The sequence below is a fragment of the Lontra canadensis genome, unplaced genomic scaffold (genome assembly GCF_010015895.1).
Source record: "Lontra canadensis isolate GAN:19392208 unplaced genomic scaffold, GSC_riverotter_1.0 scaffold143, whole genome shotgun sequence".
Taxonomy (NCBI): domain Eukaryota; kingdom Metazoa; phylum Chordata; class Mammalia; order Carnivora; family Mustelidae; genus Lontra; species Lontra canadensis.
In genome coordinates, this window is record NW_022631137.1 from 3,162,451 (window position 1) to 3,175,132 (window position 12,682).

The 12,682-nt window shown below is 55.6% G+C and overlaps 1 protein-coding gene across 6 annotated transcripts; it reads left to right on the forward strand.

The window, feature by feature from the left end:
• Positions 1-3,084: 3,084 nt before the first annotated feature.
• ZNF500 (zinc finger protein 500) lies at positions 3,085-10,758 on the forward strand. 6 transcript variants are annotated; one of them, XM_032843745.1, is made up of 6 exons: positions 3,085-3,142; positions 3,953-4,446; positions 6,069-6,252; positions 6,471-6,538; positions 7,991-8,102; positions 9,863-10,758. In XM_032843745.1, exons 2-6 carry the CDS (start codon positions 4,045-4,047, stop codon positions 10,543-10,545), a joined length of 1,449 nt encoding a protein of 482 aa, XP_032699636.1. In that variant the 5' UTR covers positions 3,085-3,142; positions 3,953-4,044; the 3' UTR covers positions 10,546-10,758. The 6 variants fall into 6 exon arrangements, with proteins under 6 accessions (XP_032699636.1, XP_032699637.1, XP_032699639.1 ...); XM_032843746.1 differs by having other exon boundaries at positions 3,114-3,194; XM_032843748.1 differs by lacking the exon at positions 3,085-3,142 and adding an exon at positions 3,279-3,294.
• Positions 10,759-12,682: the final 1,924 nt, after the last annotated feature.

Here is a 12,682-nt window from a genome sequence, read left to right on the forward strand (position 1 = left end):
CAGGCGTAGGTAGGTCAGAGGCTACAAACTTGCAGTCATAAGACAGAAAAACTTCTCGAGATCTAATGTACAGTATAGTGGTTATAGTTAACATATGTTGTATACTTGAAAGTGGCCCAGAGAACAGATCTTAAATGTTCTCACCACACTCAAAAGAAGATATAACTATGTGAGGTGACAAGATGTGCTAACCTTACTGTGGTGATCCTTTCACAATATAGATGTGTGTATCAAATCATTACAGTGTATACCTTAAACTTAACACAATGTTACTTGTCAACTATATCTCAAGCCTGAAGAAAAAAATTGAGGCAGAGCTACAACCATCCATGTATTAATTCTACCCATAGAACTTTAGGATCCACTATGTGCTACTACAGAGGCTAAGGGTTCAGCAGGGAACAAAACCAAGTCACTGCCCTCAGGAGCTTGCACCTAGGTGGGACAAGATCCTAATAAAATAAGAAAAATGTGGGCATAATGGATAGTGATGGGTGCAGAAGCAGCAAGTAAGGCATTTAAGAGGTATTGGACAGTCTAGGGTTTATAATTGGAGGAAGGGGTCAGGAAGACCTCACTGGGAAGGAACCTTGAGTAATGATGTGAAGGAGTAGAGCAGTAAGCCACAGAGATAACTAGGGTCCTGGCATTCCACACAGAGGGAAAAGAAGCCACTGCTAGTGCAAAGGCCCTGGGACAGGAATATGTTATATATGTTCAAGGAATACTTGTGTGATGATTTCGTCACTTTATGCCTCTTGTTACCAAATCGCAACTTCAGCTGCCTGTCCCTTCAAAGGCCAGTACTCAAAAGAGGAATATTGTTTGGAAAGGAATATGAGTTTTATTCAGGAGGCCAGCCACCTGCAGAGAAGTGGGACTCCTGTCCAAAAGCCAACTCCCTGGTTTCTGCCTAGCCAGGAGAGTTTTAAAGGGGGAGGGATCTTTAATCAGTGAGAGGGTGCAGTGGTCTATAACAGGTCCCGATTCCAAGTGGACTTAGTGGTGCCTCTTTACAGCTCTCAGTGCTGGAGGGTTGTGCAAGAGGTCTAACTGCTGTTCTGTGACATGGGAGGCCTTTCTATTCTTCTAGAAAGGAATGTAAGATTTAAAGATACCCAAGGAAGGTTGGTAAATCAATAATATGGAATTAAGAAGACCTATGAAATGTCACTGTGCTAGGGCACCTGGGTGGTTCCCTCTGCCTTCGACTCAGGTCATGATCCCAGGGTCCTGGGATTAAGCCCCATCTCAGGCTCTCTGCTCCGTGGGGAGCCTGCTTCTCCCTCTGTCTGCTTATATTCTCTCTCTGTGTGTCACACAAATAAATAAAATCGTTTTTAAAAATCACCATCCTAGTTATGAAGATCAAGGTAGATCTATCTCCAAGATACTCTCTTGGTAGAATTTGAGTTTCGCAAAAACAAGCGCCTGCTAACTAACCACTGTGATAACGCCTGCGGCTAGCAGATGGGAGGTCTCAATATGCTTTGGAAAATACGTATGAATGGTTTTGAACTTGATACAACCGTGAACGGCTAACGTCCCCATTCACAGATGTGGAAACTGAGGCTCATAGCCCACGAGGGGCTGGCCAGGCTTCAGTAACCTGGACGTGGCTGCCCTGAGGATGAAACCACCCTCCGATGCCCTCGCAGAGCCGTCTCCCGTGCTGAACCCCAAGGCAGAGCGGCATCCCACAGCACCCCAGGAGCGCCCAAGTAACAGAATTTCCAAGCGCGGCGCGGGGCACTCTGGGAAGTGTAGTCCGGTCCTGTCTGGTCCGGTCTCCGTCTCCGGCGACTTCCGCTTCCGGCGGTCACGGACTTGCGCGAGGCTTGGGGAAAGACTCGAGAGACTGCTGCTGTCGCGGTAGGTATGGATCGCGTCTTCTTAGCTGATGTCCTAACTTAGCTGATGTCCTAATGTGTGTGGCGCGTCGTCGCAGCCACCAGGCAGAAGCGGAAATGGATCTCAGGACCCTTCCTGGCCTTTCTGGGCGCGCCCCAGATGGGGAAATGGGGCATAGCGTGTTCAGCCAAAGAGGACGAGAGTCCAGTGTAGCTACCGAGTCAGGCGTTAGGATGCCTGGGTTATTATTCCGGGCCAGAGTGCTTTAGCCTGGTGCTTCGGGGCTGGGGTTCTGGAATCAGAGACGTGGCTTCCAGTCCCGTTTCTGGCGCTTCCCGGCTGTGTAACCTCCTCGGAGCTTCAGGGGGTTTTACTTGTAGAGATCACACTATCCCTATTATTACCAAAATAAGAACAGAGGGAGAGCAAATGTGTATCGCCAGGTGCTCCGGAGTTGGAGGCCAATATTATTATTTCAGAAAGAAGGGGCGCCTATCTGAGAGAGAGAGAGCAGGAACAGGGTAGGGAGCAGAGGAACAAGCAGACACCACGCTGAGCAGGGAACACGATGGAGAGCTGCTTCCTAGGGAATCTGGGATCATGACCTGGGCAGAAGGCTGATGCTTAACCCACTCACCCACCCAGGCGCCCTGCCGGCTGCTGCTGCTGCTCCTTCTTCTTATTCTTTTTTAAAAGATTTTATTTATTTATTTGACAGAGAGAACACAAGCAGGCAGAGAGGCAGGCAGAGTGATAGGGGGGAAGCAGGCTCGCCACTGAGCAGAGAGCCCAATGTGGGGCTCGATCCCAGGAAGCTGGGATCATGACCTGAGCTGAAGGCAGAGGCTTAACCCACTGAGCCACCCAGGCGCCCCTCAAATAAATAAAATCTTAAGAAGAAAAAAAAGATTGAAATCCTGAACAAACACACGCAAAATCTGGAGCAAAGCAGAAACTTGTCCTTTAAACCTCTGTTGGTTGTAGTCACTGAAAATTGCCCAGACAGGAGGAGGGCCAGGGCTATGTCAGCCAGGCCTTGGTCACTACATTGACCTGCGGCGCCTCGAAAACCTTGCCCCCTCACTGAAGGTGCAAGGACTACTTTACCCATAATGCCTCCCGTGGGCCCGCCCACGCGGTCTCATTCTCACTCTCTTACAGCTGGTCTGCAACAGTTCAAGGACTACATTGCCCACAATGCCCGCCGTGGACCCACCTATCCAGACTCCCTCCCACACTCGATAGCCGGCTCGGCCAGTAGCGCGGGGACTACATTACCCACAATGCGCCGGTGAGCCCGCCCACAGCGTGCTGAATCTGCGGCTCACGAGGACCCGTCTCGGGTGTTCGTTGTGCGGGTTTGTCTGTCTCGTCTGTGGGCAGCTTGCCTGCTGCGCCCCCTGCTCCCGCGGTCCACTCTCGGCCGGGCCTGCCTCGCTGCCGGTGAGTGCGGGTGCAGGGCGCGGGGTCCCGGCTTGAGCTTCCATCCCGGGCCCACGTCAGAGCCCGGGTTTGTGCTCGGCCTGGGCTACCGCTCACCCTCCACCTGAGGACGAAAGCATCCCGGCCGGGGACTCCCAGCACTCCCAGGACCCTGGAGTTGGAGAGGCCGAGGTGACCATCCAGTCGGGGGTACCCGGCGGGCCTTTGGGGCTTGCAGGGCCCGAAATCGGGGGTCAGGTCGTGACAGAATCCGCGTCCTCGCAGTCAGAGGGCGCCCTGGTTCTCACCATATTTCCAAAGGGACCCCAGCCCAGGTGGGCCAGCCGTGGTAATAAAAACCGCGTTTCTCTAAGTCTGATCCTATTCTAGGCAATGCGCGAAACCCTTTCCAAAAATTCTTTAGTCTTCTCTGCAGCCTCTGTGTAGGGATACCATTTTCTCCGCTTTTTGAATGCGGCATCGAGGCTGGGAGGGTTTGAGTAACTTGCCTGGGAATTAGCAGGGGGTAGCCGCAAGAATGCTTTCACTTACAAATTAAAGCCGTTTTCTTTTGCTAGTGAGTGTGAGTTGGCTCTGGGGCAAGCACAGGGGCTTATGGGTAGATGCTTATCTAGCCCTAACCCGCACCCAGATGACTTTATTTATTGTTTCTGTACAGAGTCCTGCAAACCTCTTATCCAGTGTGTCTGAGGTTCGGGGAAGCACAAATTTGAGCCCTGAGGCAAAAGAAAGCAAGACCCGCCCCAGACAATGGCAACCACACCTGGTCTCCAGCCTCCACCGCCCCTGGACCAAGATGAGATCTTGATTGTGAAGGTGGAGGAGGATTTCTGCTGGGAAGAGGAGCCCTCCCTGGAGCCAGAAGACCCCAGCCCTGAGACCTTCCGCCAGCTCTTCCGGCTCTTTTGTTATCAGGAGGTGGCGGGGCCGCGGGAGGCCCTGAGCCGCCTCTGGGAGCTCTGCTGCCGCTGGCTGCGGCCAGAGCTGCGCACCAAGGAGCAGATCCTAGAGCTGCTGGTGCTGGAGCAGTTCCTGATGGTGCTGCCAGGGGAGATCCAGGCCCGGGTGCGGGAGCAGCAGCCGGAGAGTGGTGAGGAGGCCGTGGTCCTCGTGGAAGGGCTGCAGCGGGAGCCCAGGAAACAGAGGCAGCGGGTGAGGTGGGGGGCAATTTGGCCCTGAGGTGAGGAAACGGGGCCCCAAGACCTCAGGGCCCTGCCCCTGAGGTCTGCATTTGGAAATTCCTTGGGCTCTGGAGCCATGGTCTGCCTGGGTCCCTGTTGGGGGGGGGACTGGGGCTGCCTGTACCTGTGAATTGAAGAACACAACTGCGAAGTGTTTCTCAGCCTTGGCTGATGGGTGTAAATCCATTGACTAAGCACAGGTAGCCCACTAGATGTGTGGTTTGGTTCGTCAGTATCATCCCGGTGGAGGTCAGACACAGCTTTTGACGGGAGGGAGGTTATAGGAAAGTCTATAAGACTTTTCCAGGCAGGGTGCTGGGGGTTGAAGAGATCCCAGAATGAGGAGGAAGAAAAAGCAGGGGCTGGTGGATGCCCTAGTTAGAGACCCCGCATGTCCCCAGGCTCTCTGGAGCTGTGCCATCCCAGGCAGTGGCTACTGGCCACATGTGTTTTTTTTTTTTTTAATTACAACTAAATATGTCATTGTAGTTCCTAGGTCACACCAGGCACATTTCAAGGGCTCAGTTGTCACGCGTGGCCAGTGGCCCCTGTACTGGATACTAGACAATGAAGATGTACGACACTTTGTCGTCATGCAAAGTTCTGTGGACAGCACCACTCTAGGGCATGCTCCCAGCTTCTAAGAAAATCTGAGGAGTGGGAAGTCTTACAGATTTCTCTTGCTTCGATTAGATTAGTTTTTCTAGATTAAATATTTGGCAGATATGGACAGGTGACCTTTCTTCTTATGGTGGTACCATTGGCCATACACTGCTTTTCTATTTGCCCAGCAGCATAGACACATCCCTCCCCAAACTTGACCATAGTGTGTGTTGATTGCAGTAGGCAAATCCTGCTGTCGTGGCCAGCAGGAATTCAGGATCCCTTCCCAGCCCCTCCAGCTTTGGTGTTGGGGTTCTTAGCATGGCTTCCCTCTGGCTCCGTGCACCCCATAACCTCTGGGGACTGTCTCCTCTTAGAAGTGTGCAATGTTGAGCCTGACACAGGGGTCCCTGGCAGTGGTTTCACAGTTCCCCGGAGATGTCTCTTGTCCCAAGTACTCTTGCAGAGCTCAGTAAACTCCAAGTTCATCCTCTTTACCTTCTCTGGAATTGGGAAATAGATGGTTTCAGAGCGCCGGCAGGTGAATTCAAAAAATGCAGCACATGAAATAGTGCAAACTTCTGAAATGAGACCTGATTCGGGGTCCTCCTGGCCCAGGTCATTTGGGAGCAGCAAGGAAGGAAGGATAAGAGTATGACAATGACACGGTGCAGTGTGATGGGGAGAGACTGGGGAGACTCATCCAGGGACAGAGCAGGTCTCACTTTGTCCCACTTGGGAGCCTTGACCTATTCGCAGCTCAACATTCCTCCTTCTAGCGTGTCTGGAGGGAGGACTGTGTGGCATGTGGTGGGCCATGGGGGTAGACAGGGAGAGGAAGCCCTGGGTGGGGGTGGGGGGGTGAGGCACAGTTAGGCAAAGCCTGGGAACAGGAGGATGGCCAGGGGTGCCGGAGACAGTGGTTGGGGACCTCATGGGTTTTCTCCCAACTTTGTGGGAGCTGGTGAACAGATCTCTGTCTGCATGCAGGGCCTGGAGGTGCTCCCTGATGATGTAGCGCCCCACGGGGCAGGAGAAAAGTCCTTGAAACACCAAGTGGAGGCCAGGCCGGAGGAGCTGTCTCCGGAGGAAGGGTCTGGATGCTCCAGCCAGCAGCCCCCATCCCAACGGAGCCGCAGACCAAAGAGGGGCCCCCAGCTCTGGCCAAAGAGGGGTGAGTAGCCATCCCTCTAGATGAAAGAAGCCCTGCAGGGGAAGGAGGCAGAGGGAAGGGGGCATCACAGGAGGCTGGGCCTCTGTGCATGTGGGAAGGACAAGTTCCTCCCTTGGGAGCTGAGCAAAGGTGGGGAGTAGTTGCACCTGTCTGGGCCTTCGCTACTGTGTGCACTGGTGGGCTTGTGGCCTTCTCTGGCAACTCTGCTCTTTCCCCAGGCCCAGCGGCCTCCCAGCATCAGGAGACAGCAGCTTCAGCCTCGTCCTTCATTTCGTCTTGGTCCCAGGTGAGTGCACGTTCCCAGTTTGCCTCTTTCCTGTGTGTACCCCGTCCTTGTCACGGGGACACTTCTCTCCTGTGCCAGGTCCAACTCGCAGAGGCACTCCCTCGTGGAATGGCCCCTTTACCCCGACTTACCTCCTGAGGGCCTTTTCTTGGATCCCATCGAGTATTAGTTGTGCCCCAGAGGATTCTGGGGCTTAGTGGTGAGCTGGGGCAGTCGTTTCCAACCCAGCCAGGCGCTAGACTCTTGGGACTTTGGGTTAAAAATATAAATTCCTCCCCCAGCCCTGGCATTGAAATCTCCTTTGCTTGTTTGTTTATTATTTTTTTAATTAATTAATTTATTTATTTGACAGAAGGAGAGAGATCACAAGTAGGCAGAGAGAGAGAGAGAGAGAGAGGAGGAGGAAGCAGGCTCCCCGCTGAGCAGAGAGCCCGATGCGGGGCTTGATCCCAGGACCCTGAGATCACGACCTGAGCCGAAGGCAGAGGCTTAACCCACTGAGCCACCCAGGCGCCCTTGCTTGTTTGTTTAAATAACAGCTTTATTGAGGGGCACCTGGGAGGCTCAGTTGGTTAAGCACCTGACTCTTGATTTGGGCTCAGGTCATGATCTCAGGGTTGGGAGGTCAAACCCCATACAGACTCTGTCCTCAGTGGGGAGTCTGCGGGAGACTCTCTCCGCCTCTGCTCCTCCACCTGCTCGTGCTACTCTTGCTCTTTCTAAAATAAATAAATAAATCTTAAAAAAAAAAAAATACAGCCTTACCGAGGTGTAATTCACACACACCCTGCTCAGCTGCTCGGACTGAATGGCATTTAGCGTATTTATAGAGTTATGCAGCCGTCGTCCCAGTTCTCAAAACACTTGCCTCCCCAGCACACCCCATACTCATTAGGAGCAGCCCCCCCCATCCCCCCTTCCCCAGCCCCTGGCAACCTGCTTTCTGTGTGTACAGATTTGCCTCTTCTAGACCTTGTTTGCTTGGGTTTTAATCTGCTCCTTGAGTCAGTTTGGTGCTAGATTTGGAACGACTGACCTAGAGGCTTCCTGAAGTTTCCAAGACACCCCACTCGGGTCCCAGGGCTGGTTGAGCTGAGGCAGGGCATGCCTAACTCATGCCCCTGGAGAACCTGGGCCCCAGTGGCTGCACGCACAGGGGAACCAGCTGCTCCAGACGGTGAATCTGTCTGCACTGTCTCTGGCCCAGCAGCAGAGGGACAGAGTGCGGCGGTGATGGTGTCCTCCCAGGGAGCAGGATTCAGCCGTTCTGTGAGCAGAGCCTGAGGAGGAGGGGTGGACAACAGCCTATGGAGAGGGAAGGTATTGAAGAGAGGAAGTTGGGGGAGACAAGGAGGACCTGCCATTGTGATACAGGTGGAGGGGGTGTGCGAGCCCACCAGGCTGGCCCACCTTACGGAGCCGCAGTGTGGGACTGAGTGGTTTGCATTCCAGCAGGTGCCAGTGACCTTGGAGGACGTGGCAGCGTACCTGTCCCAGGAGGAGTGGGAGAGCCCAGACCCAGCTCAGCGGGATTGTAGCTGGGACGCACGGCCGGAACACAGGGGTAACGTGCGGAGAGGCCCCGGCCACTGCTTATCGGTGGCGTGTCTGACGTGGGCCGGTCTCAGGGAGGGGGGCTCCTTCCCCAGGCTGGCCGTGGCCGGCTCGGCATTTCCCAACAACTGTGCGTGGGCCTCGGGGATGCCAGGCCCGGCATCTCCCTGCTCCGATTTCCCGTGTCTCCCCATCGCTTACGAAAGCCAGTTCAACAGTTCTCAGGCCGCAGTGGCCCGAGGACTCTGGGGAGCGTGCTGAAACAGGAACGCACCCCGTGCCCGGGTGGGTTCCGTGGGCCAGGGCCGCTCCCTGGCGCGTCCGCTCAGCAAGCAGCTGGGTGCAGCCTCAAGCCAGGGTTGCCAGTGACCCGGCAGGGGCCTGGCAGTGGGGAGAGTGCAGCTGCTCACCTCGCCCCAGGCAGGTGCCACAGCGGTCCCGGGTTCCTTGTTCCTTTGTGCCTTCACCCGTGGTTGGTCCAGTTTCACGTCCGCCTCTGTGCTGCCCACAGCCCTGTGGGTCGAGCTGCTCCCGGCAAGGCCTTGACCATCACAGCCTCTCCTGACCACCTCCACCCCCAGCTCCCCGCACAGCACCGCTGCTCTCCCTGCTCCGCTCTCTTGACATTGCAGATACCCGTTCACTCCCCGTAACACGTTCAGCTCAAGGAACTGAGCTGCCTCTTGGTGTCAGTTGGGTTTCTTCAGAGAAACAGAAGCAATTGTGTGTATGTATGTGTGTAAGTTAAGACATTTGTTTTAAGGAATTGGCTCGTAGGATGGTGACTTCTGGCAAGCGTAAAATCATAGGACAGGCTTGCAGACTGGAAATTCGAGTGGGAATTGATGTTGCAGTCCTGAGTCTGAGATCTGCAGGGCCGCCAACTGACTAGAAACCTGAGTAGGATTTCTGTATTGCAGTCTTGCGGTAGAATTCCTTCTCTGGGGGGAAGGTACCTGGCTGGCTCAGTCGGTTGAGTGTCCACCTTGATGTCAGCTCAGGTCATCATCTCCAGGCCTCCAAGGGGCTCCATGCTGGGCAAGAGGTTTGCTTAGGATTCTCTCTCTCCCTCTGCCCCTCTCTGAGAAGCCTCAGGTTCTGCTCCTAAGACCTTCTACTGATGAGTTGAGGCCCACCTACAGTATGGAGGGTGATCTGGTTTTTTTTTTCAGTCAGCTGATTGTAGCTGTTAATGCAGATCTACGGATAACATTGTGATAGGGTATTTAGTCTGGTTGTGGTTTGTTTGGTTAAACACCAAAACATTGTTGACATTGAGGCTGTAGAATTCTCTGTTATGATGCTGTCTTGTGAGCTATAGGATGTTCACCAGCGTCCCTGGCCTCCACCCACTAGCGGCAAGTGTGACAACCAAAAATGCCTTCAGACACTGCCCAGTGCCCTCTGAGGGCCGCCACTGCCCCCAGAGGAGAACCCTTGGCCTAAAGGTTATGTGCCCAGACTCTAGAGCCCACCCTGTAACTTACTAGCTGAGTGACTTTGGGTGAGTTCCTCAACATCCCCGTGCCTCGGTTTCCCCATCTTATGATGGGGGCAGTAACGGCACCCACCTCACTGGCGTTGTGCAGGTTTAATGGGCTGCTGGCCATGGTTCATCATCTCCACTCGGGGTCTGACACTCGCCTGCTAAGTGCTCTGAGCCTCGCTCTCGTGTTCCTCGGATGGGACAGCCGCCCAGCCTCTGCCCTCTTATTAGACGCATCCCCTCTCCCCGTGAGGGCCTCAGGGACTGTGCTTTCTCTGTCCCAGGGCGTGGGCTGCAACTTGGTGGAGAGGACGCCAGGGAGGACGCGTCGATGAGAAGGGAGAGGGACCGAGCGCCGGCTGGGGGCATGACCAGACCTGAGCAGCCTCTGGAAAGAGCAGGACCCCGACGAGTCGAAAAGCCATACACGTGCCCCGAGTGTGGCAAAGGCTTTAGCAAAACGTCCCACTTGACCAAGCACCAGCGCACGCACACCGGCGAGCGGCCCTACAAGTGTCAGGTGTGCGGCAAGGGCTTCAGTGACCGCTCCAACTTCAGCACGCACCAGAGGGTCCACACGGGCGAGAAGCCGTACGCGTGCGCCGAGTGCGGGAAGCGCTTCAGCCAGAGCTCCAGCCTGGTCATCCACCGCAGGACGCACACCGGGGAGCGGCCGTACGCCTGTGCCGAGTGCGGGAAGCGCTTCAGCAACAGCTCCCACTTCAGCGCGCACCGGCGGACACACGCGGGCGAGAAGCCCTTCGCGTGCCCAGCCTGCGGCCGGGGCTTCCGCCGGGGCACGGACCTCCACAAGCACCAGCGGACCCACAGCGAAGCGCAGCACCCGCCGGGCCCGCAGAGCCCCGCAGCGAGGCTCCAGGAGGCCCCCGGGCTGAAGCCCGGCCGCCGCTCACTGAGCTCCCCGCCTCGGGGGCCCCGGTCAGAATTTCACGGTCAGAGTTCATGAAGCTGCTGGAGTTACTGTCTTGGAACCAGAACCCTAACCTGAAGGCATTTCGGACACACCTCGTGTGCCCCTGCTGGGGGCCCAGCTGATGACAGTGGGACATTTCCGGTGCCCGGGCTGGGGGAAGAATCCGGGCACTGAGCGTGGCAGTGACGGCTGGACACGGAGCGGGTGGACCTGGGCCGTGGGGCCGCTGTCCAGAGGAGCACAGCCTGGGTGTCTCGGCACCCCAGGGAAGGATTCTCCCCGCTCAGGGGGCCGGAAGTCCGATTCAGGGTGTAGGCAGGGCTGCTGCTTTCCGGACGCCCTGATGGGAGACACCATCCCACGCCTCTCTTCTGGCTTTTGATGTTGGCCTGCGTCCCCAGTGTTCTCACCTTATGGCCCCATCGCTCCCGTCTCTGCCTCTTCTCTGCTCTGGTGTCCTCTTCTAAGGGCACAGTCATTCGATTTAGGGCCCCGGTCCAGAATGACCTCATCTTAATTACATCTGCAAAGACCCTGTTTCCAAATAAGGGCACATTCTGAGGTTGTGGGTGGACATGAAGCTGGGGACACTTTGTCGGCCCACTTTGGGGAAGCCTCAGTGGCTCCAATTTCTTGCAGTGTTAACACACCCTAGCCTTTCCTGGCCTCTCACCTTCCCCTCCAGCCTTGCCACACTCAGTGTGTAGGCCGTGGGGGCTTTTCCGTGTCCCTGTGTTATCAGCGGGACCGTGGGGGGAGTTGGGGGTCACCTTCATAGATCCACAGCTGTTCTAAAAGATGAATGCCTGGTGTGGGAACACTTCCCTGATACCCCATCTTCCAGCCTCCGCAGCCTGTGAGGAAGCCTGTGGATTTGACCTGTCTTCCCATCTGTCCCCACGGCGGGAGTCCATGGTTGTCTTTGTTCCAGCCCCAGGTGGCCAGGACAGAGGCAGCCTTGGCTGACCCACTGGGTCTTTCTGAGGCAGACAGGCAGCTGGCGCTCCCGTAGAGGTCCCTGTTCTGTTTCATGTCACTGGAGTTGGGGCAGCTGCTGAAACCCCTTGGTTCTGGAACATTCCATGCAGGGAGTGTGGCAGTTTCCCATGGTGGGGTTGCCTTGGGCCTTGTCTTGTGCTCCATTCTGTTTGTTACCCAATCACTGTAGGTATTTTCCATCTTTCAGTGTAACCCAGGTTCCAGGATGCGTGATTTGTTCTTGGTTCCTTTAATAAACAAAGTTGGTCCCTCCGGCCTCGTGTGCTCTGCCCTGTGTGTTCTCCAGAGAAGGGGCCACTCAGCTGAAGCACGGTTTTACCTTCTAGGCCTCCTTCCAGGGCTCTTGAGCATGCCTGGCGTTGCCGACCACCCTCCTTCCCTATGTGGCCGTCTGTAGGCTCACTTCTGTTGTGTCCAGGCTGGTGCTGAGGCGGCTGCCCGCCTGCTTCCTGACCTGGGACCCGGGCCCATTAGTGCCTGTTCCAGAATATTCTCTCACACAGTCCTAGGACATAGGACTTTTGTGACTTTCCTCTTATAGACGGGAAACTGAGGTCCCGAGTGCTTCTACCACCTTGTCCAGGTGGCAGAACTGGCTGTAAACTCAGCTGGACTCCTACCCCGTCATCTTCTTGGCTTGCCTTAATGGTCACTCACCCAGTTGAACTTGGAACAAAGCGTTTATCTTCTTACTTTGTGAAACATGCTTAATGAACTTCCTGGCATTAAAGGGGGTAGAGATGGGGAAAAGGGGTTTAAAGGGAAAAAAAGCTGGCCATTGCTCTGGACAGGCTGCATGGGTGGAGGTGGTCACGTTCAGTCTGCCTTGCCCAGCGGCCGAGCCCTGACCGCACAGCAGGTGCCCTGGAGCAGAGGGGGTGGGACTTTCGCAGATGGGCGAAACCCGGGAGCCCAGGTGACACAGCCTGGTCACCTTCCCTGCTAATAGGCCCACCCAGGGCCTCCCGTGGCGTTGGTGGAAGTTGTCTCTCCCCTGGTCCCTCACCGGTGCAGGTGGGAGCTGGTGTGGGGGCCCCCTTGGCCATATCAGGGGTCTGTGGTTCTCACTGTCCTGGCTGAGCCTTCCTTGCCTGGTGCAGGGCTTGATGGAGAGACCCTTACCTATCCTCAGCGCATGCCAGCATGTGGTGACCTCAACCGAATGCTGGAA

Coding starts and splice junctions, on each gene's coding strand:
- ZNF500 (XM_032843745.1), top strand. CDS start 4,045: ATGGCAACCACACCTGGTCTCCAGCCTCCACCGCCCCTGGACCAAGAT. Junction 4,447..6,068: donor CCAGGAAACAGAGGCAGCGG/GTGAGGTGGGGG, acceptor GTCTGCATGCAG/GGCCTGGAGGTGCTCCCTGA. Junction 8,103..9,862: donor CGCACGGCCGGAACACAGGG/GTAACGTGCGGA, acceptor TCTCTGTCCCAG/GGCGTGGGCTGCAACTTGGT.